The sequence below is a fragment of the Hylobates moloch genome, unplaced genomic scaffold (assembly GCF_009828535.3).
Source record: "Hylobates moloch isolate HMO894 unplaced genomic scaffold, HMol_V3 SCAFFOLD_10, whole genome shotgun sequence".
NCBI classification, from domain to species: Eukaryota; Metazoa; Chordata; class Mammalia; order Primates; family Hylobatidae; genus Hylobates; species Hylobates moloch.
The window spans coordinates 84,775,417-84,803,100 of NW_026652285.1; the positions used below are offsets into that span (position 1 = coordinate 84,775,417).

Sequence of the window (27,684 nt, forward strand, 5' to 3'; positions counted from 1 at the left end):
CTCACAGTTCCCACTTGTTAACTTTTACATTCAGCATTTACACAGACTTACTTAACATACTTGGTTGCCTTATGGCCATCAGGATTTTTTCATGCCCACCTGTCTAGTTTGGTACCTAGTGTTTCCATCTTGCCACAGCAATTCCAAACAAACTGAAAGTAAAGAGAAAATTGTTTCAACAGATTGACTCTACTACACATTGTTAAAATTTAATATGGGGGAAATACCACTATACTTTTATTCATACTCTTAAAATGAGTAGGGGGAAGCTGTCATAAAGTGTTAAGAAAAGAAGGCTGCTTCCTGAAGAGCCTTTTTGCCAGAACTCCACACTTGGTGCAGGGCTTCCTTCTGTCAGTTCAATGGGCTTATAATTACAAGATTCCTTTAATAAAGGGGTAATCTCCTGAATTACATAGAAACTTTCTGTGTGACTGTCAGATATGCAGCAACAGCCAATGCTGTATTTGGACACATTGCTGATGAAATTACTGATTTAATTCTAAGATTATCGAAACTAATTCATCAAGGTCCCCACCACCTCTTTGCTTAAAGGAAAACAAAGGCAGATTTTAACTGTGAGCCTCTTCTCTAGAATATGCTATAGACATTTGCCCCTCCATGAGGTGATAAAGCAATAAAAATAAATTTAATTATGTGTGGTCTAAAGAAGTTCTACCTCTGTCCATTGGCCTCCAGAGTCACACAGAAGTATTTCTTGATTCCTACATCAGAGGTTTTCAGGCAGAGCCTTTGTACCAAGAATTCCTTTTATATTTTGGACACCAAAGATTATGGCATGATATATCCTGATGATTAACAATTTAGCAGTGGGCACATTTATTTGAGACCTGCTCTTGGATTTATTTCCCACCTTTGGGTCTTACATACATTTTATATTTCTGTCCTGAGGGCTTTTTGTCTCAGGCAGTTTTTAAATCAAATATATATATATATATTAGGTTTCTAATTTATAGAGTTTCCAATTTCTCCCATAATTTTAAATGTTTTCACTGCCAAAGTTAAAAGTAGATTTGCTAGATTAACCCCATGGTCAGTAATAGTTTGTACCTTTTATGTTGTAGCCTGAAAATGTAACTCTAACCCGGTAGGCCTGAAACCTTGTGGGAAGATGATTGAAAGGGTTTTAGATTCAACAGATTGACTATGTATGACTTATCTATTAAAATGAAGAACTTTCATGGTTTAATAGAATGAATGCTATATTCAACAAGGGCTTCCATCCTTCTTATAAATCTGAAGAATGTGTTTAAGCTTTCTTTCAGTTTTACTCTATCCCTTGGAAGTTAATTGGGAATAAAAAGACTTATCAATTTAGTCACTATAATTGAAGACCAGGCATCTGCTTAGAAATACAATAACCACAATTAATACTTAGAGAAAATTGTTTCAACAGATTAACTCTGCTATTTGAAAAAATATAGTAGTATTCTTTGAGGGTGCATTTACTTTTCCCCAAATTTGATAGATTGTTATTTTTATATACTTTTTCTGGCCACTTGGCTTTTAACTGATTAACATGAAAAAAGCACGTGTGCTGTTTCACTCAAATCATATTTTACAACTTTTTAAAAGCTGCTACAGTTATAGTTTGTGAAAGAGGAGAAAGGTGAATTGCAATAGAGGGAAATTACTGTGTCAAATATGTGACTGATGCTTTTGGTCAGATAATCTGCTGCCTGTCAATATTTGTAATAATAGAATTTTTTGTTAAGAGTACTCTCAGTTTCATCTTTATTTTGCTGCTCACTGATTTTTTACACTAAGATGTTCTCATCTTTGTCAGCTCACTGTTTTTGCTTCATATTTGTCTGTGTACTTGTGCTCTAAATAAAAATCTAGTTTTATGTCTAGTTTATTCCATTGTGTGTATAATGTTTGCCTCTGATGTAGTGTAATTTTCTATTGTTTTTGATATTTGTTGGTACAGCCTAAAACTTATGGAAATAAGAAAAGCAATCCAATAAAGTCAACTAATGAGTGTCAACAGTGTCTCTATAATGAGAGCATGCTTGAGTCACAGTGTTTTGTCTGTATTTGGGCATGATGACCAGTCTTCATTCATTTAATAAATTGTTTTCTGCAAAGCTGGCTGATTTTTGTAGCTACAACAAACAAGTTAAACCACATTTTGAAAAACATGTTGTTGACCTGGACATTGTGCACTGGCCTCAGGATATACAGTCAATGCAGATGGAGCCAAGCAGCCCATGTGCGGTGTTTCTAACCACTGAAGTTGGGGGGAAGCCCTGGAAGGGGAAGCATTGCACATGTGACTGTGCCAACGCAGTTCATAGGGTAGCAACAATCCTTTAGTAAAGGATCTACAGTTGAATTAATCGTAGGCTTCCTGGAGCCCCAAGCCTGAAAATCCTGTTAATAGAAAAGAAAGCCCCACTGCAAACAGTTAACTCACTTGTTTTTGTGTGGAGTTCTGTTGGCCATTTTTCTTTACCTCCAGTAATCTCCTTGTCAGACACTTCTTAAATAGGTGCATAATTATACTAAGCTGAGGCCGGGCACAGTGGCTCATGCCTGTAATTCCAGCACTTTGGGAGGCCAAGGCAGGAGGATCGCTTGAAGCCAGGAGTTTGAGACCAGCCTGGGCAACAAAGGGGGACTTTCCATTTTAAAAAATAATTTAAAAAATTTTTAAATTATACCAAGCTAAGGAGATGCCATGCTCTAAAATTACTTATTTTTAGGAGAATCATTTTAGTCAGATATAATTCTCCATGTACCATTTATTACCTTTAGCACATATTACAGTGTTCTTTGAGCCGAATAGGAATGGTTCTCCAAAACTATTAAGTTGGTTAACTTCAGACACATTTTTTGTGTCACTAAAATCATTTAATAATGAAAAAACATGTTAAAACATCTGAAAATTCAACATCTCTCATACAAAATTACTTTGCAGAAATGCAAATGTTTTTCTTTCATGGCCGAATAGTCCACCAGTCTTTATTCACAGTTGAATATTCCAAATAGAAACAGTGGCTGTATTTTTGTAAGATGATAGATTATATAAAATTACAGGTAGTCACACCTTTATATTTTCATAGTACTTAAACGAGGAACTCATCTTTAAGTGTGCTTGCAAGTTTTACACTTAAAATATGACAAACTTTATTTCCTTGCTAGGGAAAGAATATCAGAATTCGAGTAATAACTACAAATCAAATAATGTTTTCCTTTTTTGAAGTCTTATTTATTTTCAATTTATTCATTATCTTTTGAAGAGGATTTGATGTGACTAAAATGGCTAATATGTATAAAACGCTTAATGTTGGTGATAGATCATCTCAAAAGATAATTTTAAAAGCAAACACTGAATTTGATGGCAAACATGTTTAGACTGAACCATCGAATAAAAAAATGGAAGGCCAGGTATGGTGGCTCATACCTGCAGTCCTGGCACTTTGGGAGGCCAAGGCAGCAGGATCACTTGAGCCCAGGGGTTCAGGACCAGCCTAGGCAGGCAACATAGTGAGACCCCATCTCTACAAAAAATTTTAAAATTAGTCTAGTGTGGTGGTGCGCACCTGTGGTCCCAGCTGCTAGAGAGGCTGAGGCAAGAGGATTGTTTGAGCCCAGGAAAGGAGATAGGGGATGCAGCAAGCCGTGATCACGCCACTGCACTCCAACCTGGGGAATAGAGCAAAGAGCCTGTCTCAAAAAAAAAAAAAAGGAAGTAAAACCACCATTTGCTTTAAGATTTATAATGCTCTAAAAATGCTAAGGCAGTAAATAGACATTTATTATTAATAATTGCTAAATAGTAATACCAAATAAGAAATAAAAATCACAGGACTCTTATTACCTATAGATAAGAACATTTAACATTTTGATGTTTTATTTTGGACTGCTTCCTTACAAAAATATACTTCAAAAACTAATCTAGTTGTATTTACCATTTTGTACGTTTGTAAGAGATCTTTAGTTTTTGAAAGTAGATTGTTATGTAGCTACATATTTTTCCATTGCACAGATGTGCCAAAATCTATTTTATAATGCTGTTGTTAGATTGGATTTGTTTCCAGTTTTTTGCTTTTATAACTTTGCCTTAAAGAACATCCTTGAGGATACATTTTTGCATACTTCTCTGATTAAATCCTTCGGATACATTTCTAAAAGAGGAATTCCTGGGCTAAATAAAAAGAACATTTTATTTATTTTTCTTATATATACATTTCCAAAGTCCTATTGATTTTTATAACTTGCAAATATAATATGTTCATATTGCAAAACTTTAAGTCCCATGGAGCTAATCACTAACCAATGTGATGTGTCTCCTTCCAAATTTTTTCTACATAATTATAAATCATTTTATTTTTCATATAAAAATTGGAATCTTGCTATGCATATTGTCCTAGAGTGAATTTTTCTTTTTAAATTAACATATTGTGGAACTGTTTTCATGTTAGCATGTAGAAGGGTAACACAATTTTTAATATACACAATTATTTAATCATCTCCTGATGGGTTTTGGTGATCATCTTTGTTCATTTATCTTTGCACACTTGTATATTTCTGCATTTAGTCAGAATTACCCATCGAAAAGTTGTACTGATGTAGACATCATTCAGTATTGGCTGAGAATGCAAACTCCCAGCAGCCTGGCCAACATTTAGATATGGACTTTTTTGTATTTTTGATAATCTGGCAAATGAAATATATCTCATTTTAATTATAATGCCTATTTTTTAATGCATTTTGTTATTTGTATTTGTTCTGTGAATAATTGCCTGTCATATCCTGGGCCCTTTTTGTTAGTGAGTTATTTTTCCTGTTGGTTTGTAGGAGCTTTTCATATGTCCTTGGTTTATGTTTTATAAGTATTTTCTCCAGTTATGCTTAGTGCCTTTTAAAATTTGTTCAGTGCAGGATTTTCCAAATTTTTTCACATCTAATCATCTATATTTTATACCTTCTGTGTTGTGTTGTGCTGAGAAAGATTTTCTTTCCTCAATCCCAAAATCATGAAAATCTGTCTTCTTTAAGGAAACGGCTTTTTTTTTTTTTTTTTTTTTAAAGAGCCATTTAGATATGTGGATTTTGTGTGTGTTACGAAGCAGGTACCTAAATTTGCTTTTGTTTTTGCTTTTCCAGCTCAACCAATTATACCATTTATTGAAGAATCCATCTTTCCCCAACAATTTGAATTAGAGTCTTTATTATACCCTCAGTTTGCATATTTGCAGACCTTTTCTGGATTATCTTCTGTAGCAATGATCTATTTGTCTATTTCTTACAATACTAACTTACAAATAGTAATTTACAATTTAAATTATAGTGGTGTTATGATACTTTTTTTTTTTTTTTTAGGGCAAGTCCTCCCAATTATATTTGAAATTGCCTTCCTTTTCTTACATATTTACTTTCTTAAACTTTTGAAACACCCTAACAAGTAACAACAGAAAAAGGAGGGATTTTAATTAGAATTACATTTACTTAAAGATTACTTGAAGAAATTAAATATCTTTATAATATTGAGTCTTCCCATCTAGGTTCATGCTATAACTCTTCATTTATTAGGTTTGCATATACATTTGTAAAGGAATTTTTAAGGATTTTTAAATGTTTTCTGATTGAATTATACAATACTTATTGAAGTACTTATTATACTTACTGAAGTATAGCTTGATTAATTTTTGTGAAGCTAATATATTGCTGTAACCACCACCTGGAGGGAGACGTAGAATATTACCCGAACCCCAGGAGCTTCCCTCATGTGCCCTCCCTTACCTCCCTAAGGTAATCACTGACTTCACCATAGAGTCATTTTATCTGTTTTTTAGTTACATAAATGGACCCTTTCAATATACTCTTCTGTGTCTGGCTTCTTTTGCTTAACATTATGTTTGTGGCATTCTTCCATGCTTTTGCATACAGTTCACTCCAGTAGTCCACTCCTTGTCACTATTGTATAATAATTCATTGTATAGATATTTTATAATTTTATATGCATACCATTGTTTATGGGGTCCTAGGGTTATTTCCAGTTTGAGGCCATTTATTATTTGTTGTACTATTATGCTTTTATGAACACTCATACGTTCATGATATGTACATGTTTCTGTTGGGTATATATTTAGGTGTAGGATTACTGAGTCATAGAATTGGTGTGTGTTCAACTTTAGTAGATACTGTCTATATTAGTGTCCAAAGTGGTTGCACAAATTGACGCTTGTACCAACTTAGCAAGAGTGTTCCTGTTGCTCCATATCTTCACTATCACTTGATATTTGCAGATTTCGTTTTCCATTTTAGACATTTTGGTGAGTGTATTTTAATTTATGTTTCCTGGAATATTAATATTTCCATGCAAGGCCCATTCATATTTTGTCCTTTTTTTTTTTTTTTTTTTTCAGATGGAGTTTTGCTCTTGTTGCCCAAGCTGGAGTGCAGTGGTGCAATCTTGGCTCCCTGCAACCTCCGCCTCCTGGGTTCAAGCGATTCTCCTGCCTCAGCCTCCCGAGTAGCTGGGATTACAGGCGCACACCACCATGCCCAGCTAATTTTTTTGCATTTTTAGTAGAGACGGGGTTTCACCATGTTAGCCAGGCTGGTCTTGAACTCCTGACCTCAGGTGATCCGCCAGCCTTGGCCTCCCAAAGTGCTGGAATTATAGGCATGAGCCACCGTGCCTGGCCGTTTTGTCCATTTTTAATTGGACTGTCTCCCTTCTAAATGATTTTTTTCCTTTTTAAAAAACTTTTAAGTTCAAGGGTACATGGGCAGGTTTGTTACATAGGTAAACTTGTGTCATGGGGGTTTGTCCTTCTAAATGATTTTTCAGGTGAATGTACTACAACATCTTCTGCCACTGTATGGCTTGCCTTTTCACCTCTTAATGCTGCATTGTGATAAATGTCTGTTTTTCATTTTAGTGGAATTCTATTTATCCACCTTTTACTTTTGGGGTAGTGATTTTGATCAATCTTTTACTTTAGGTGTAGTGATTTTGATGTCCTATTTAAAAATGTGTGATTATCCCATGGTCATAAAGCTGGTCTCCTATGTTTCCTTCCTTCCTTCATTGTTTTATCAGTCACATTTAAGTCATGATCCATTTGGAATTGTTTTTTTGTTTATGATGTGAGGTAGGGATTCTGTTTTCTCATAGTGTGTTGAAGATGTTTGTGTTTGTGTTTATGAGCTCAGTTGGCCTATAATTTTGTTTTATTGTATTTTTCTTGGCTTATTTTTATATAAAAGTTATGCAGTCCTATAAAAGAAGTGAGTGTTCCCTCTTTTTCTGTTCACTAGCAGAGTTTGGCAGTTGGAAGAATTTACTGGTGAAACCCATCTGAACCTGAAGTTTTATTTTGAGATTCTTTATTGTGCATGCGTGTGTGTGTGTATATATATACATATATATATATATATTTTTTTTTTTTTTTAAGAAAGGGTCTGGCTTTGTCACCGAGGCTGGAGTGCAGTGGTGCAATCTCGGTTCATTACAACCTCTGCCTCCCAGGCTCAAGCCATCCTCTCACCTCAGTTTCCCAAGTAGCTGAGACCAGAGGTGCATGCCACCACACCTGCCTAATTTTTTTGTATGTTTGGTAGAGACGGAGCTTTGCCACTGGTCTGAACCTCCTGAGCTCAAGTTATCCACCCGCCTCAGCCTCCCAAACTGTTGGGATTACAGACGTGAGCCACTGCATCTGGCCTCCATTTCTGTAATGGGTATAAGACTATTCAAACTTTGTTTCTTATTCAGTTTTGGTGAGTTGTGGCTTTTCTAGGTATTTGTCCATTTTATCCAAATTTTCAAATTGATTGACATAAGCAAGTTGTTCATAGTATCTTTTTACTGTCTTTTTACTATTTGTAGGATCTATAGTGATAATTAACATGTTTTTCATTTCTGGTGCAATAATTTGTGCCTTCTCTCTTTTTCTTGCTAGTTTATTAGTCTTTTCAAATCCATCTCTTACATTACTTTTTATTATAAATTTCTTTCCCATTTTATTGATTTATGTTCTTAATTGTAGTGTTTCCTTCCTTCTACTTTTTTGGATAGGTTTGTTGTTCTTAGAAATTCTTGGTACAGTTGATACTCAACTTTTCTTCTTTTGTAGTCTATGCACTAAATCCTATTATTTTCTCTTTAGGCAATAACTGCATCCCACAACTTTGACATGTATTGTCATTATCATTCAGTTGGAAATATTTTCTAATTCTCACTGATTTTTTTTCTTTTACCAGAAAGAATTATTTTATGTATACTATACATATATATATTTTTGTATTATACTAAATAATATACTTATTATTTAGAAGTATATAATTGCTTGTCAAATCATTTTCTTGTAATTGATTTCCATTTTATTCTACTTATATTAGAGATCATATTCTGAATTATTTAATCCTTTGAAATGTTGAGACTTGCTTTATGTCCCAGCATTTCTGTGTTGGTAAAGGTGATATACATGCTTGAAGAAATGGGTATTCTGAAGTTGCGTGTGTCATTCTTTAATGTATCAGTTAAGTCCAGTTTGATATTTGCATTGTTAACATCTATATCTATACTATTGTTTTGCTCCCTGTTTTGTCAGTTGTGGGAAAAGATGTGTTAAAATCTCTTAATCATAGATTTGCCTATTTCTCTTTAATTCTTTCAATTTTTGCTTTCTATATTTCTATAGGTGTTGCTATCAGATCCATACAAAAATCTAGGATTGTTATGTATACCTTCCTGTTGAATTTTAAAACCTCCCTCTTTATTTCTAGTAATACTTCTTGTCTTAGTCTGTTTTGTCTGTTAGTATGTAGCTATACCAGCTTTCATTTGCTTATTGTTCCTATGGTATAACTTTTTTCAACCTTTTGGTTTGAATCTTTATGTTCTATTTGTTCTTATATGTAAGGTGTATTTTTCCCCCAGGAGAATATAGCTGAATATTGTTCCTTTGCCCAGCCTGACAACATTTATCTTTTAATTGGAATATCTATAATAATGGATATATTTATGTTTAGATCTATCATCTTACTTTTTTTTGGTCCCATCTATTCTTTATGCCTTGTTTTTGATTAAGCAAGTCTTTTTTATCCCATTTTCCTCCTCTGTCAACTTATAAGTTATACATTATTTTATTCTTCTTGTAGTGTTACCATACAGATGTAAACATGCACTCTTGCATTATTAAGATCTACTTTAATTTTGTGTTTTCATCATTTTTTGGACAATGCAAGAACTTTTCAAAACTAGCTTCAGTTACCCTCATTTGTATTATTATAATATTAATTCTATATATATTTAAAACCCCACAAGACGTCACTAGTATTGTTTTAAACAGCTTATTCATTGAGAATCACCTACATATTCACACTTTCCAGTATTCTTCATTCTTTTCTCATCAACTTGCTGCCATCTTTTTTCCTTTTGCCTGAACATCTGCCTTTATTTTTTAGCACTTGACTGCTAACAATGAATTTGCTCATTATTTTGTGTGACTGCAGCTGCATTTTACCTTTATTTTTTATTTTTATTTTATTTTATTTTTTTAGATGGAGTTTCGCTCTTTTGCCCAGGCTGGAGTGCAATGGCGCGATCTCAGCTCACTGCAACCTCCTCCAGTTTCAAGCAATTCTCCTGCCTCAGCCTCCTGAGTAACTGGGATTACAGGTGCCCACGACCACACCCAGCTAATTTTTGTATTTTTAGTAGAGATGGGTTTTCACCATGTTGTCCAGGCTGGTCTCGAACTCTAAACCTCGTGATCCGCCCACCTCGGCCTCCCACAGTGCTGGGATTACAGGCATGAGCCACTGCGCCTGGCCTTACCTTTATTTTTGAAGGATGCTTTGCTTAGTATAAATTTTAGACTTGTAGTAATTTTATTTTAGCATACTAAAGATATCATCTGTTTTCTGGCTTCCATCATTTCAGTTGAAAAATCAGTCAGTCTGATGTTGTGCTGTATAAGGTAATTTGTCCTTTTTTTCCAGTTTCTTTTTAAACTTTCTCTTATGCTGGGCCAGGCGCGGTGGCTCATGCCTGTAATCCCAACACTTTGGGAGGCCGAGGCGGGTGGATCACCTGAGGTCAGAAGTTCAAGACCAGCCTGGCCAACATGGCAAAACCCCGTCTCTAATAAAAATACAAAAATTAGCCAGGTGTGGTGCTGCGTGCCTGTGATTCCAGCTACTTGGGAGGCTGAGGCAGGAGAATTGCTTGAACTCAAGAGGCAGAGGTTGCAGTGAGCAGAGATCGTGCCACTGCACTCCAGCCTGGGCAACAGCGAGAGACTCCATCTCAAAAAAATAAATAAATAAATAATAAAATTTTCTCTTAATGTGGTGTTATGTGGGAAGTTGAAAAAGAAAAATAAAAAAGGCTGGGCACAGTGGATCACACCTATAATGTCAGGATTTTGGTAGGCTGAGGCAGGCAAATCGGTTGAAGCCAGAAATTGAGACCTCCCTGGGCAATATAGTGAGACCCGTGTCACTACAAAAAATGTAAAAATTAGCCAGGTATTGTGCATGCGGGTAGCCCTAGCTACTCAGGAAGCTGAGGCAGGAAGATCTCTTGAACCCAGGAGCACGAGGTTGCTGTGTGTGATAGTACAACTGCACTCCAGCCTGGGTGACAGAGTGAGATCCTATCTCTAAAAAAGAAAAGAAAAAAAAAGAAAATTTTCTCTTTGACTTAGATTGTCAGCATTGTTATTCTATGTGCCTACTTTTAGTTTTCCTTGTATTTATTTTGCTTGGTTAGGAAAGCTTCTGGCATCTGTAGACTGACGTATTTTATTTCGGAAAATTCTCACCCAATATTTTTAAAATATTACTACTTCCTCATTCTCTCTTCTCTTTCTGGGACTCTTAATTACAAGTGTGTTAGACATTTCACTATATCCCATATGTCTATTTTGCTATTTTCTCTATATTCTTTTCTGTGTTTTCTATATTCTTTCCTCTCTCTACTTCAATTTGTTTTCTATTGACCTTTCAGTTCACAAATCATCTGTTATATGTGTTACACCTGCTTTTACCCATCTATTGAATTCTCAATTCATTATTGCCTTTATAATAATTGTTAAAGTTTGAAACAATCTTAAACTCCAAAAAGTTGCAAGTGTATTACAGAGAACATTTTTTCTCAACCAATTTTGAAATTAAGTTGCCAGCCTGATGTAGCATCACCTGCCAAGTGATTTCCTGTGATTTTTTTACAAATAAGGACATTTTCCTGCATAACCATAATATAATCATCAAAATTAGGAAATTAACCCTGATGCCCTCTAAATGTCTATTCCTATTGGAGTTTTGCCAGTTGCCCTAACAGTGTCTTTTATTGGAAAAGGATCTAATCAGAATCATGCATTGCATTTAGTTATATCCTGTTCCTCAGTCTTTCTTCAACTTTCCTTGCCTACTCAGACTGCAACACCCAACTGTGCTCTGCCACCCACATACACACAGATGCCATCCTTATCAGCTCAACCTATAATGCCCTGCACTGGGCCATCCTCCCAACCAGAGACACCTTCCTCACTCCATTCAACCTTTAACATTTCATCCTAGGACACCCTCCTACATGGAAGCCTTCTTCATGCTGCTTAGGCTATGACACCTTATGCCAGGTCACCCCCATGCATAGAAGGCCTACTCACCCCAGTCAGGCCTTGACTTTTCACACAGGGCCTCTCCCCATGCCTCCCCCTGCTGCATGGATGCCCTTCTTAACCTGCTCAGATTATGGCACCACTTACCAGGCTGCTCCTCCATGGATACTTTTTTCTCTTGACTCAAGCCCTGTAACTGCTTGCCAGATTGCCCCCATAATGTAAGATATTTCTCACCCTAGTGAAGTTCCAACACACCTCACTGGACAATTCTCCTATGCAGATGCCCTCCATGCCCTTACTGGAGGCCATTGCATCTCCTTCAATACACACATACTGTGGTATAAATGTCTTACCTCATCCTGCCTTACCAACAACTTTAAAAGTGCAGGAAAAAAAGGGAAGAAGAGGAAGAAGAAGAGAAAAAGGAAAGAATTCTAGAATTTTTGTTTTGTTAATAGATTCCAATGCTCTAGTAAAATTCTTTGTCTTTTCATTATTTTCTTTAACATATTCAAATTATTTTTGTGTCCGAGAACTTGAATAATCCATGTTATCTGTAGGCCTATTTGTATTGCCTGATCTTTCTCTTAGTTTTCATTCATTTGGTCTTGTTTTATGGTGTGCCTGTTAACTTGTTATTGAATGCTGACCATTGTGTATGAAAACTTTTGAAGATGTTATCTTCCTCAAGAAAAGATTTAAATTTCTGCTAGCCAGCACGTAAGGTGGGTGGATCACTTTAATGCAGTCAAGACTGATCTATTTCCAGTTTCTGTAACTCTTACAGTCAAGCCCTTCCTGGATTTCAAATGAAAGCTGGATTGTCCAAGGCATCTCTCCTCTTTGGAAGGCCCTCACCTGAATTACTGTTTTTGACCCCTCAGTGCCATGCAATTGCCTCTTTGTGATTTCTTTTGCTTGGCCTCTCTGTATCGTTTCTCCATATGTAGCTTAGGATCAGCAGTTTCTGGAAGGAAAATTATATGCAGAGTGTTGACTCATTTTTCTGTGGTTTCCTTCCTGCAGGATCTCAGTCTCTCAAGTGTTGGCTGGCTGCTTGGTAGTCCTGCACTTGAATATTCATGTACCTGTTCCATTGAGATTGCTGTAGACTTCAGGCTGCTGCTTTCTGTTTGGGTTCTATGTCCTGCACTGCAGCTCCGCAAATGCCTTAAGAGAAAAACATGGTGACCAGAGCAGGAATCACCTCTATGCATTTCCCTTCTTTCTGTAATTTTTGCTTCTTGAGTTCTGGTTCCTTTGATTGTGTTCCAGTGAATTTTATCAAGGTTGATTCTCAGCAGGAAGAAGAGTATAATACGAGCGATTTCATCATAGTCCTAAGTGGAAGTCCTCCACGTGCATGAATTTTTCTATACATCATGCTTTATTTCTTCATTCTTTATTTCTTTTGTTAACCTGTTCTAACTTTTGCTAGATAGATTGCAGGTGTTGGCTTTTTGGTTGAAGATTTTATTCCATTATGCTTCATCTATTTCACAATTCTTTAAAAAAAAAACCTTCAATGAGATATATTTTACATACAATATACAGTCCTTTAACAATTGCATTCCACTTTATTGACACATTACTGAATGTTAAAAATAAATGTTTGCTCCTTGCTATGTCTTGTACCCTGTATCTTCCCCTTTGTTCTATCCATTTTTCATTTTGCTGGCAAATATCTGTAACTAATTTTTTTAAAGATAGGGTGGGTGCTTGGATGCTACTTCTTTCATGATTGAAAATATCTTTATTTTGCCCTAGCATTTGAATGTTGCTTTAGGTAGGTAATAAATTTCTTCATTTACCGTCTTTTTCCATCACAACTCTGAGGAGACTATGTCTTTTTTTTTTTTTTAACAATTTGATATTGTAAATGAGAAATCTGATTCTTCTCACTATGTTGACAGCTCTAGTGCCTCTTGGTGGCTTTTTTTTTTTTTTTTTTCTGCCTACCAGAAAAGACTGTAGAGTTTTTTCTTTGTTCTTAGACTTTGGAAATTTCACCAAGATATGTTTACATGTATGTCTTCTTTCAGTATTTCTATTTGACAGTTCATGAACCTTCATATCCTAAAGTTTCAAATCTTTCTTTGATTAATGGAACTTCTTATATTATTTGTTTCATCCTTATACGTTTTTCCTTTGAATTCTTAAGATAGATATTCAGTCTCCTGGATCTGTCTTTCGTATCTCTTAACTTCACCCTCATAACTTCTTATGTCTTTGCCTGCCCTGTAGGGAAGAGTCCTGCTAGATCACTAATTTGCCTTTAGCCATGTTCATTCTAGTACTCAGCTCATCTATTGTTTTTAAAATATATTTTTTCAATCATCTTAAATTTCCAGGATCTTTCTTGTTTTCCTATTTTTCCTTTTCCAGTAAAGACTGTTCTTATTTTAAGGATGTTATCCTCTCAAATCTCTAATGATATATTTGTAATTTCTAATTTTTTGTCTTTGGTTTTCCGGATTAAGTCTCCTTTCAGGGGGACAAGTAGGGAATGTGAAATTAGCTTCTCTGCTTGCGTAGCTTGGTGACTGTCATGCTACTGGTCTTCCCCATTGCCAAGCAATTCTTATGTACTCACATTTTAAAATTCAGGTCTAGATTGATCATTAATGGTAATTGATAGGGATTTCCTTAGCTATTGCTAAAGGCTCCTGTCTGATAACACTTGGATCGAGCTCATTTCTGCAGGCCGTGGTTGAGCACAGGGTTCTGCAAGTGGACTTCAAGCAGCTATCATAAGTGGCTGAAGAAGTGTTCATGAATAGGTTTCCCTTCAGGGTGCCTGAGCTGGCAACAAGCTGGGAAACTGGAACTGTCCCAGTGATAGACACTAGGAAGGTGTTATTTGAGAGATGGCAGCGTTCAGGGATTTCTTTGCTTTTCTTAGCTGCTTTGCTTTTTCCCTTGTCCATGTCCAGTGGGACTGCCCAGAGTTACCTGAGGCAGTGCTCCCTTTCTTTCCTCTGGCCCCTCAGGGTGGCTTCCGCAGCAAATATCCCTCACTTCACGCAGCTGTACTTGCCAACACTTGTGCTGGTGGTAGATGATGTAAGGGCATCCGCAGCCTACACTACCAGTATCTCATAGTCCCTTCCTTCTCTCATGCCCAGCTCCTCCTCACCTTAAGCTCGGGGTTTGTCCTGTCCTCTGGCAGAAAAAATCATTCACATCTTCATTTAGTAGTTCCCTCTTTTTCCTGTATTCAGTTATAAGTTACTACCTTTGTTTGTTTCTTCACCAATATAGTCTTTTAAAAATATCCTCAGCAGCATAACACAACTCCTACCTCCAAAATTTTGAAAGCAGTTTATTAAGTAAATGAAATTTAATCCATAAATATAATCATGAATGAACCATATATGTCATTTAATCATTTTCACATAATTTCTGTTCCATTATGTAAGCAGACAAGTATTCTTTGTTTCACTGTGTACTGGGATTTAGGTTTCCTTTTTCAATGTATAGTCTCTGTCCTGTGATTTTAAGAAAATTTTAAAAAAGAAATTATTTAGCTGTTTAATGTGATAATTAACTTAATCATGTTTGAAACAATAGTGGTCATCTAAACAAAGCAGACTTAGTTATTCTTATTGAAGGTTCTTCTGAGTACATTTGGGGGACCAAGGTATTTTTACATAAGCACAAGCTAGTATCTAAATTGCATTCTTTACTGAGAATTTTATCCTTATAGTACCTGATTCCTTCACTGTAGTGACTCAAGCATGGAGTCAGAGACCCAGGTTCAAATCCTGGCTCTTTCACTTACTAACTCCATAATTTAAACAGCCCAGTGCCTGGCACAGAGAGGGTACCTTGGTAAATATTGGATGAGTGAATATATGAAGTTACTTACATGTATAAGGCTGAGTTTCCTTACCTTGAAAACAGGAATAGCAAAGGGCTTGCTTATGGATTATAGACAATTTATGTAAAACTTCTTGGCATATAGTAGGCATTCAATTAGTGCTAGGTATAACAATAATAAATTTTATACAAGAGTCCTTTTATTAATATCAAGCAAGTCCCACAAGTAATAGGAGTTATCCAGGTTGATGGAGTGGTGAGAGGAGTCTACCTACAAGACACAGTTGCTTCAGATGGTTTCCAGCATTTTTTCTTCCTCTCTTGCTGTAAACTTTTGTTAAAGCAGAGTATGTTCAACAGTTCTGGGCAGGATCAAGATTGAAAGAGCAAAGACGTAGTCCTAAGGGGCATGCAAACCAATTGAAGAGACCTTCTGGACATAACGAGACCACACTCCTAAAAAATAGTAAAGCAAATGTGAGGCATAGACTGAAGAAGAGAATAAGGGAGTTGGGTGAGTGTGAGGAAAGGTTATGTAAAAGTAGATTTCGAACTGAAAAAAAAAGAGGGTATTTTGAGTGGCACAAAGACTGTGAAGGCTGAGCGCGGTGGCTCACACCTGTAATCACAGCACTTTGGGAGGTGGAGGTGGGCAGATCACCTGGGGTCAGGAGTTCGAGACCAGCCTGGCCAACATCACGAAAACCCGTTTCTACTAAAAATACAAAAATTAGCTGGGTGTAGTGGTGGGCACCTGGAGTTGCAACTACTTGAGAGGCTGAGGCAGGAGAATCGCATGAACCTGGGAGGTGGAGGTTGCAGTGAGCCAAGATCGCGCCACTGCACTCCAGTCTAGGCAACAGAGGGAGACTCCATCTCAAAAAAAAAAAACAAAAAAAAAAGTGAAGCTTGCTCAGGCAGTGCATGGGGAAGGTGTAGTGTGGGTGTCCTGGTGCAGACAGATCCTGGGGATGGTAGGAGACTGGTAGTTTGGTATAAAGGAGATGCTCAGAGGGAGCAGTGAAAGGTGAGGTGAGGGAGGTAAAGTGAACCCAATTTGCAGTTCAGCTTGGTCATTGCATTTAATTTTTCACTTTGCTGTTTCCCACAGCCCTAGCCAGTTAGCACCTTGTTTGAATACGTTCATCAATAGTCCAGAGAGGGTGAGAACTATTAGATGAAGTGTTTTTACTTTGAGATGCTCTACCTTGACTTACAATTTGAACAGATTAAGCCTGGTTTTTGCAGATCACAGGGTCTTAAGAAAAGCCAACTAAGGTTTATGAGCTAGTTATCCCTTTGGCAACCAACACTTAAAATGGACATGTTGAGACCTGTCTTTATCTGAAGTAATTATGGCAAGTTAAACCATGTTCCCTTTAGTCTGAGGAGATGTGAGCCCCTCTGAAATATTCCTCCCTCCTTCCTATAATTTTTCTCTCACTTGACCTTCCCTTCTGATTCAAAGCTAGTTGATGGGTTGTGGAATCAGGATTTAAACCCCTCTATCAGTTTTGCAAACAAAACTTAAAAAAAAAAAAGGCTAACACAGAGCCGGGTGCAGTGGCTCGTGCCCATAATCCCAGCCCTTTGGGAGGCTGACGTGGATCACCTGAGGTCAGGAGCTTGAGACCAGTCTGGCCAACATGGTGAAACCCTGTCTACTAAAAATACAAAAAATTAGCCAGACGTGATGGCAGGTGTCTATAATCCCGGCTACTCGGGAGACTGAGGCAGCAGAATTGCTTGAACCCAGGAGGTGGAGGTTGCAGTGAGCTGAGATCCTGCCATTGCACTCCAGCCTGGGCGATAAGCGCAAAACTTCGTCTCAAAAAAGAAAAAAAAAAAAATGCTAACACCATTGCACACAACACATATGAAAAATTAAATTACAAATAAATGATAGGTCTTCAAGTGCTAAGGGTATATAATTTTTTATTTGCTTTCTCTTTCTTCATTTCCTTTTGATTGTTGTTGTTAATAGAAATGCTATTTTTTCAGTGAAAATTTTAGATAGAACAGTCTTTGATTTTCAGCATTTATTTTTATACTTCTATTATTGGAATGCCTGCATTAGTACATAAGCTAGTATATATGGCAAAATTGTTGGGATTAAATGCAAGCTTACTGCATTGATCCCGTGCTATAAGTATTGTTCCCTACTTATTCTAATATATATAGATAGATATAGATATACATATACTTTAATAGACATTTCATGTTTTAAAGTGTTGTCTTTTAGAGTTTTCTGTTATTTATCATCCCAAGATGTAATTCTCTAAAGAAGGGAATGACAAATTATTTTAATGCTTTTATTGTTTTTATTTCTAGCTTATTCCACTAAGCTCAACAAATTTCCTGTATTTAATATTAATGATGACTTGAATGATCTGTGTACCAGTGCAGTAAGCCCAAATACTACCAAAGCCACGCGGTACGCCTTGAATGTGTGGCGATATTGGTGCATGACCAACGGGCTCAAAGACCACACAGACATCACCAAGGTAAGGGACTCTTGAGTTTACTTCTTTCAGCCAACTTCACTGAGCTTCCAAATGCCAGGCACTGTGCTAAGCATTGTAGGGAACACAGAACGGTGGCTTTCTGCCTGGGGAAACTTTGGAAGAACATAAAATAGAAAAAATCCACACACAAAGCAGAATTTAACAAGTGTTTTATGAATTTATAGATTGGAAATGCCTGAAAAGTTCAGATGGGTAAATTAATTTCAGTTTGGTAAAACTGGAGAGAGAATTGATATTTAAGTGGTTTTTTTTTTTTTTTTTTTTTTGAGGAAAGGATTTCAGTAGAATTAGATGAGGACAGGAGCCTTCTAGGCTGAGTGATGTGAGGAAGAATAAAATTTGGGGAGACAGACTCACTTGCCTACAGCAGAGGCATCATATCTTGGTATCATGGACAATAAAACCAGATTCTGATAACCCTTAAGTGCCAGGCTAAAATCTTGTGAACACTGGAAAATCACTGAAATATCTTGTTTTGTTTTTGCTAAGGAGAGACTGTATTTGAAAGGATTATTGCAGGGGCAGAGAAAGGGACTATTGTAGTAGGGAAAACACTCTGACCATAAAATCTGCAAGCATCCTAAGGATTAGGCAAAAGGGAAACCACTAAAGTTGTTTGAGAGAGAAAAAATGTAATGAAAGTGGTATTTTAGGGAAATAATTGGAAGTGATGAGCAAAAAGTTAATTAATGTCCTTGGTCCTCCATTTCCCCATTTGTAAAATGAGCTCTTAAATTTCTTCCAACTTGAAAGCCAGGGGTACTAGCACACACCTGTAACAGTCCCAGTTACTTAGGAGGCTAAGGCAGGAGGATTGCATGAGCCCAAGAGTTCAGGGCTACAGTGTGCTACGACCATGACTGTAAATAGCTACTGTACTCCAGCCTGGGCAACATAGCAAGACCCTGCCTCTAAAAAACAAACAAGAAAACTGAAAAACTCATCCAACTTGAAATGCTTGAGGTTTGTAAATCAAAGCAAAAAATCTTGGACATGTGGAGATAGAACATAAAGGTACTGTATTTTGATTTGACTGCATTGAGTCTAAATCAGATGCGCAGATGGAAATGGCCAACAAAGAGTTAGGAATGTGGGACTTAAAACATGGTGGAACTGTTAAAGCCGGAAGTATACATTGGAAAGTCTTGCAAATAGAGGTCATAGTTGAAGCCCAAGGGCAAGTGAGATCTCCAGGTTTGAGTGATGTACTTAGGGAATCAACAACAGATGAAATAGGACAGGAAACCCAGATTTCTACTTCTGGCACCGTGGTACACTACATAGTGTGAGGGGCCTTTCTACTGTACTTGAAGACCGGGAAACATCCATGGGACCAAAAAAAAAAAAAAAAAGTGCAACGGAAGCAGTGACCAGTAAGCACATATGAAAGGCAGGGTCCTCTCTGAGAGCATATGTTGATAACATTATTTAAAAAAGGGAAGATGAGCTGATGAATCCTTGATGAAAAAGAGGACCTGAAAGGGTCCTAAAGTGGTTCTAGGTAGGTAGTATACCCTGGCTCCTGGCAAAGTCATATGACAATACTCTTTTAAGGGAAACATCCAAAATATAGGTGCTCAGGTTTTTTTTGCAGATTCAGAGCAACTACATTTGTGCTCATTAAAAAAACAAACAAACGAAAAAACCAGCTGATGAAGGAAATAAACCACAATGCATGAGGATGAATAAAAACAACAAACAACAGATTTAGACACGAAGGCCTTTAGATAGCAGATTATAGACTGTATATGAAATGTTTATAAAAATAAAAACATATAGAAATAAGCAACAATATACTAATCACAGTAATCTAGCAGATTTAAAAACAAATTGAAATTTCCATTTCTAGCCAGAATTACCCTCCTAGAAAACCAGACACAACATATGAAATAACTCTTCTTAGACAGAATGGGCTGCACAGAATGTGATCCCTAAGGCACAGGAAACAAGTGAGAGGAGCGCTGTCATCTCAGGATTTCTGCCTGGAGGCAATTTCTGAACTGCAATGAAGGGAGGGGAATCTGTTCAGAGCTTGGCGATCTCACTGATTTGAGGGGAGGCAGAGATCACAGTTTAGAAAGGCTGAGGATACAAGTTCACTAGAAAGAAATTTCATTGTTTATTGAGAAAAAAATGACAAAATTCAGAATCCAGCATTGTAAATTTCACAGTTTCTAGTATCCAATCAAATATTACTAGACATGGGAACATGTGACTCATACATAGGAGAAAAATCAGTTAAGTCTTTCACTTCAGCCAGTTTGGAGAGCCAGATTTACCCTTATTCTTGAACAGCCATAAAACAGATGAAAGATATAAAACAATGTTTTTCAAGGCACCGTATAATAGGCTAAGGACAGTGACCTCTGAGAGACAGCAAACAAGGTAATACCTGTGACTCCTCCAGCTTGCTGCCTTGAGAGAATTAATAGTAGGTTTGTGGTACAGGGAGGAAGAATCCAGTCAGAGCCCAGCAGACTTGCTGAGTTAAGGAAATGGAGCTGAGAGTCCAGAGAGACCCACATGGCTAAAGTTGTCATGACAGAGCACTCAAAACTAGAGAGCTGCACAGCGAGATAACCTAAGAGATCTGAAGATAATCTCCCTCAAATACTCAGCTGAATACTGATCGACATATGTGTGTGAGGAAGCTATCTGAGGCTGACAAAGAACTGCCTGAAGAGATTAGAGGGAACAGTACTTGGCACTCACACAGAATTGGAAACTGTACCTGTTCCCACCAGCCAAACTGGAAAAACCTCAGGATTCATGGGGTACTCAGAAGGAACTTGCATCAGGTGTGGGGAATAATTAGCCCTAGACAGAGCACTGCTCTAATCCCACCCAGGAAATCTTGAAAATGCTTTGATCCAAAATGAGGATCTCACAAAGATCCAAAAGGATCAAAGCGTTTCCAAGTAACTTAATCATGTCCCAGAACAAAGTTTCAGAATATGTGTAGTAATGTAACAATATCTAGAAAACAAGAAATAAAATTCACAATGTCTAGCATCTAAACAAAAATTATCAGACATGCAACAAACCAAGAAAATACATCCCTTAAAGGATGAATCCATCAAAACGAGGCCAGAACTAACTAGATTATATAACTAGAAGACAAGGACATTAAAACAGTTATTGTAGCTATATTTGATAAGTTCGAAAATTTAAGTAGAGACATGGAAAATATAAAAAGGACCCAAAATGAATTTATAGATATAAAACTACAATGTGTGATGAAAATTAAATGCTTACACATATTTTACTTAGAGAAGAAAATATGTGAACTTGGATATATAACAATAGTAACTATGTAAAATGAAACACTGAAAGAAAAGAGAATTTTTTTTTTATTTTGAGACAGAGCCTTGCCCTGTCACCCAGGCTGAAGTGCAGTGGTCCAGTCATAGTTCACTGCAGCCTCAATCTCCTGGGCTCAAGTGGTCCTTCCACCTCAGCCTCCTGAGTAGCTAGGATCACAGGCATGAGCCACCACACCTGGCTAATTTTTTTTTTTTTTTTTTTGTACAGACGTTGTCTCTCTGTGTTGCCCAGACTGATCTCAAACTCCTGGGCTCAAGCTATTCTCCTGCCTTGGCCTCCCAAAGTGCTGGGATTACAGACATGAGCCACCATACCCCGCCTGAGAATTTTAAAAAATAATCAGAGCATTACTGACATGTGGGACAATTTCAAGCAGCCTAATGTACATGTAATTGGAATCCCTGAAAAAGAGAAAAGGAGGAGGAGGAAGTAACCAAATTACTTAAAACCAATGATAAAGAGAAAAAAGCAGCCAGATAAAAAAAATACATATTATATACAGAGGAACAAAGATAGGGTTGACAACAGATTTCTCGCAATGAAAATGAAAAGGCAATGGGGCAATTTCTTTAAATTATTGAAAGAAAAATACTTTCACTATCCTCAGTGAAAACAGCTTTAAAAAATGAAGATCAAATAAAGACTTTTTAGGCATTCAAAAATGAAGGAATTTATCATCAGCAGATTCACACTTAGAAAAATGTTAAAGGAAGTCCTTCAGCCAGAAGGAAAATGATACCACATGGAAATATGGATCTAAACAAAGGAATGAAGATTACTGGAAATGATAGCTACATGGGTAAATATGTAAGTTTTTAAAACTTTAAAATTTTTTTCAAAGATCACTGACTTTTTAAATGAAAACTATAACAAGATAAAATGGAATAATAAGAATATTAAATTGATACAGAAAAAAAGAAAAAAAAACCTCATTAGAAACTGTGCAAACCAGAAGACAATAGAATAACATCTTTAAAAAGCTGAAGGAAAAACTGTCAACATAGAATTTTATATTCAGAGGAAATAAAAATAAAGGTGAAATAAAGACCTTTCAGATGAACCAAAGCTGAGAGAATTCATCACCAAAAGACCTATACAACAATATATATTAAAAGAAGCTCTTCAGGCAGAAGCAAAATTATACCATACAGAAACAAGGATGTCACAAAGGAATGGAAAGTACTTGAAATGGCATATAAAATTTGTTTTTCTCATAACAATATATTGCAAGGTTTATATTTTATATATGGAGAAAAAAATGCATTACAGCAATAGCAAAAAGGATAAGTGGATGAATGAAAGGGTAGTGTTGTAAAGTTCCAACAATATATGCGGAGTGGTATAGTATTTGAAGGTAGACTGTGATAAGTTAAAGATAGATATTACAAATCTTAGAGCAAGACTAAAATATAAAACAAAGAGATAGAGTGGGTAATCCTAATGTGGAAATAAGTGAAACTGTAAAAAAAAAAAAATTCAATGGAAAAGAAGAGGAAAAAAGGAACAAAGAACCAATGGAACAAATGAAAAACAAATGGCAAGATATGATAGCTATAAACCCAGCTATCTTGATAATTATATCTACCAATGAAAAGAGAGAAATTGTTGGACTGGATTTTTTAAAAAAGCAAGGACCAACTATGCGCTATTCACATCTGACTTTAAATATAAAGACTGAGAAAGGTTAAAAGTAAAGTGATGGAAGAAAGATATACTATGCAAGCATTAATCATAAGAAACCTGAAGTAGCTATTAATATCACACAAGGTAGAATTCCACAGAAGGAATTTTAACAGGAAGCAGGAAACTTCATAATGATAAAAACATCAATTCATAAAGAAGACGTGAAGATCATGTGTATAGACTTAAAAACAGAGCATAAAAGTACATGAAGCAAAAGATGATAAAACTTAAAGGAAAAATTGCAAATCCACAATTGGAGATTTCAGTACTTCTCCCTTGGTAATTTATAGAACAAGTAGACTGAAAATCAGTAGGGATAAGGACTTAATGCTGTCAAACTGACTTAACCTAATTGACATGTATGTAGCACTGCAACCAAGTGCAGAATACAAATTATTTCCAAATGCCATGGAATATTCACCAAACTAGACCAATATGGTGGGTCATAAAGCAAATCTCAATTAATTTAGAGAGATGAAATCATATGGAGTATGTTCTCTGTTGACAATAGAATTAAATTATATATATATTAAATATATATTATATATATAAATTAAATATATATATTAAATATATATTTTACATATAAGTTAAATATATATTAAATATATATTATATATATTATATATATTAAATATATATATTAAATATATATAATATATATATTATATATAAATTAAATATATATTATATATATAAATTAAATATATATTATATATATATATATATTTTTTTTTTTTTTTTTTGGAGACAGACTGGAGTGCAGTGGCACAATCTCAGCTCACTGCAACCTGTGCCTCCCAGGTTCAAATGATTCTCATGCCTCAGCCTCCCAAGTAGCTGGGATTACAGGTGCCTGCCACCATACCTGGCTAATTTTTTGTATTTTTAGTAAAGACAGGGTTTCACCATGTTGGCCAGGTTGGTCTCGAACTCCTGACCTCAGCCTCGGCCTCCCAAAGTGCTGGGATTACAGGTGTGAGCCACTGTGCCTGGCCAAATTAAATTATAAATTAATTACAGATAGCTAACTAGAATGTACCCAATACTTGGAAGTTAGCATATTACTAATAACCAAAAGACCAAGAAGTCACAAAGGAAGTTATAAAATGTCTTGAACTGAATGAAAATTAAATCACCACTTACCAGAATTTGTGAGTTGTAGCTAAAATAATGTCTAGAGAAAAAATTTTTAGCTTTAAATGCTTATCAAAGAAGGTCTAAAATCAATTAATGTGAAACAAAAAGAACTTGAAGAAATAAAAAATGTGCTCAAGTGATTCTCCCACCTCAGCCTCCTCAGTAGCTGAGACTACAGGTGTACAACACCATGTCTGGCTAATTTTTAAATTCTTTTTAGAGGCAAGGTCTCACTATGTTGCCCAGGCTGATTTCAAACTCCTGGACTCAAGTGATCCACCTGCCTTGGCCTCCCAAAGTGCTGGGATTACAGGCATGAGCCACTGTGCCCAGCCCAGTTTTTTTTATTTTATTCTTTCCCACTTGGTGTCATCAGCCCCATGACCAGTCTTTGACTTCTCTTTGGTCATTTTTACATCAAGGAAGCCAATTTTATCATCCATCGTGAGTCTTGACATGGTGAATCAATTCAGAATGGTTACTAAAGGAAAATGGTTTCTTGCAATGTCTTTATAATTGATTGAAGACGTTAGTAACCCGGGGAATAATCACCAACTAAAACTGAGTCGGAGAAAACTAAGGAGGCAAACAACACGGGCCAGAATAAACTGTTTCTTGTGTGCAAACAATGTAAGTGTTGTGACTTGACGTTTCTCGAGGAATTGCTTTGGCTGTGATTTTACTTTGAAATTTGTAGTATTCTGTGGAAATTAAGAAAAATGTTCTGTATCTTAAGTCAGCTTGGTTCTCCTGACACTAGGTTAATTCATTGGTTTAACCCATTGTTTTTTTTGTTTTTGTTTTTGTTTTTTGAGACAGTCTTACTCTGTCACCCAGGCAGGAGTACAGTGGTGTGATCTTGGCTCACTGCAACCTCTACCTCCGGGGTTCAAGTGATCCACTCTCCTCAGCCTTCTGAGAGTAGCTGGGACTACAGGTGTGCACCACCATGCCTGGCTAATTTTTGGAGAGACGAGGTTTCACCGTGTTGCCCAGGCTGGTCTCAAACTCAGCTCAAGCAATCCGCCCACCTTAGTCTCCTAAAGTGCTGGGATTACAGGCATGAGCCACCGTGCCCTACTTAACCCATGGTTACATAGTGCCAATCATCTATTTCAGGACTTCTGGTATGTGTTAAAGACCCAGTCGTAAATGAAATGTAGTTCTTACCTTCAGGGAGCTTTCAGTCCACTTCAAGAGATAGACATAAACTAGATAAGAGAATGTACAACATGGAAAGGACCATAATAAAAATTTAAATTAAGTGCCATGGGATCCCATATGAGAGAATAACTTTGCTTAGGTAATGTAGAAAGTAAAATTTAAGCTAATTCTGAAAGAATGAATAGAGATTTTCCAAATAGAGCAGGTTAGTAGAAAAAAGCATTCTCGGCAGAGGAAGTAGCATGAAAAGGCCTTATGGTTTCTAGTTATGGCAAAAAGTTCTATGAAGCTGGAAGGTAGAGTAGAAAGGGAACAGAAGATCAGGTTACAGAAATAGGGTGTGTACTGGTTATCTACTGCTCCGTAACAAACCACCCAAAAATATAGGGACCTAAAGCAACAGCCATTTTATTTGTTTATGATTTGATGAGTGAGTTAGCATTTTGTGCTGAGCTCAGCTGAGTACCTCCCCTACTGGTCTCACTTGGGGTACTCATATGGGTACAGTCATTTGGATGTTAGATGGGAAACAACTTGTCCGCGTATTCCGACAGTCTAACTGGGCCTCCTTACATGGCAACACCATGCACTAAGCCAGTAAGAACCTATAAGACAGAAGCAGGCCAGGTGTGGTCACACCTGTAATTCCAAAACTTTGGGAGGCCAAGGCGGGTGGATCACTTGAGGTAAGAGTTAAGACCAGCCTGGCCAACATGGTGAAACCCCGTCTCTACTAAAAATATAAAAATTAGCTGGGCATGGTGGTGTGCACCTGTAATCCCAGCTACTCAGGAGGTTGAGTCAGGAGAATCGCTTGAACCCGGAAGGCGGATGCTGCAGTGAGCCGTGATCACACCATTGCACTCCAGTCTGGGCGACAGAGTGAGACTGTCTTAAAAAAGACAAAAGCAGCAAAAGCAGAACCCCTTGAAGCCTGGGAATTCACACATTCCTTGAAGGCTTGGAATTCACGCATTGTCACTTCTGCCATATTCTGCAGAGTAAGTCACATGGTTAAAATGTCACGTGGCTAGCCCAGATTCAAGGGGTGGGAAAATGGATTCTACTTGATCGGAGAAGCAGCAAAGTCTCGTTGCCAAAGGGTGTGTGTACAGGGAGGGGAATTGTAGCTGTCTTCTCATACTGTCAGAAGCAGATTGTGAAGACTTGCATACAAAGTAAACAGTTTGGAATTTATCCCAAGGGCACAGGAAACTATCAAAGATTTGCTTTTTGGTTTTTGTTGAAAGCACTAACATAAGAAATAAGATTTTCTACTCAGAACCCCTTATTCAGGAACCGTTCCTCTCTTGTAATCCACATGGTTATTGCAGAAACCATCACATTAGGAGAATGGATAGAATGGACTACCTTTTGGCAAGTTGTTTAGATTAGGGCCAATCAGAATCCTTCTTTTTGGTGTTTTTCTCTTGAAAATGAGAGTTGGTCTCTTGCTAAGCCTGAAGCTTTAAGATGTAAATTTGGGGGAGTGCTAGGTGGCTGTGCTTGCAGCTCTGTGAAAAAAAGCCACTCCACACAAAGAAGCAGAGATGAAAGATGAGAATCCTGACAGCCTTGGAGTCCACTCGTTCTGATATCCCTCTGCCTCAGCTTCAGGTTTGGTTTGTCTCTTGCAACCAAAGGAGTCTCAACTACTATGAAGAGAGCTTACCAGCTGCAAGTAGGGAGTTGCAAGTGACAACATAAAAATCCAAATCCAGCTTTGTTTTAGTGCAATGGTTACTGGCAAGTTATTTTAACTGGTTATCGCTGGTATATAAGAAAGCTGTTTTTCTTATACTTTGCATACAACTAACCTACTCTGATCGCTTTTCAGCTGAATCTCTTGGGGTTTCCTAGACCAACAACCAGATTATCAGAAAGCAATTATATTTTGTCTTTTTCCTTTCCCACATACATACATATGTATGTTTGCGTATATATAAATTCTTTTTCTTGTCTTATCTGGTTGGTTAGAACCTCCAGAACAGTATTATACAATAACAGTGATATTCAGTAAGCTCTTCCTGTTCCTGACTTTATAAGAAAGATTCGAATGTTTTCATTGTGGGTACAGTTTTTCTAGCTCTTGCCTATAAATTACACTTCATCGTAGTAAGAGGATCTTTTTCTTCCTATCTGAATTTGAATTTGAATTTTTAAAAATTTGTAATGGATGTTACATTTTTTTCAAATACTTTTCAAGTATGTATAAGTTCATATTACTTTTTGCTTTAATGTGTGAATGTCAATTATATTAAAATATTTATTAAGATGGAATCATTTCGTGTTCACTTCAGGAGTCAAACACTTCCCATGATGCCCACAGGATAGGTTCGATGCCTCTCTGTGTCTTCCCATAATGCGTTGATTGTATTGTCATTAATCCATTCATCCAACAAAAACTCATGACACTCCTCTAT

General features: G+C 36.7%; 1 protein-coding gene across 3 annotated transcripts in view; it reads left to right on the forward strand.

Annotated features, from left to right (window-relative positions):
• The window catches only part of KIAA1958 (KIAA1958 ortholog), a 182,256-nt gene that overhangs the window by 147,611 nt on the left and 6,961 nt on the right, over nucleotides 1-27,684 (forward strand). For 2 of the 3 annotated variants that reach the window (XM_032164888.2, XM_032164889.2), the window contains one exon: nucleotides 17,757-17,929. In XM_032164888.2, coding sequence (XP_032020779.1) covers nucleotides 17,757-17,929 — 173 coding nt within the window. Of the gene's footprint in view, nucleotides 1-17,756; nucleotides 18,035-27,684 lie in introns of those variants that run through there. The other variant, XM_058444756.1, reaches the window with a different exon arrangement.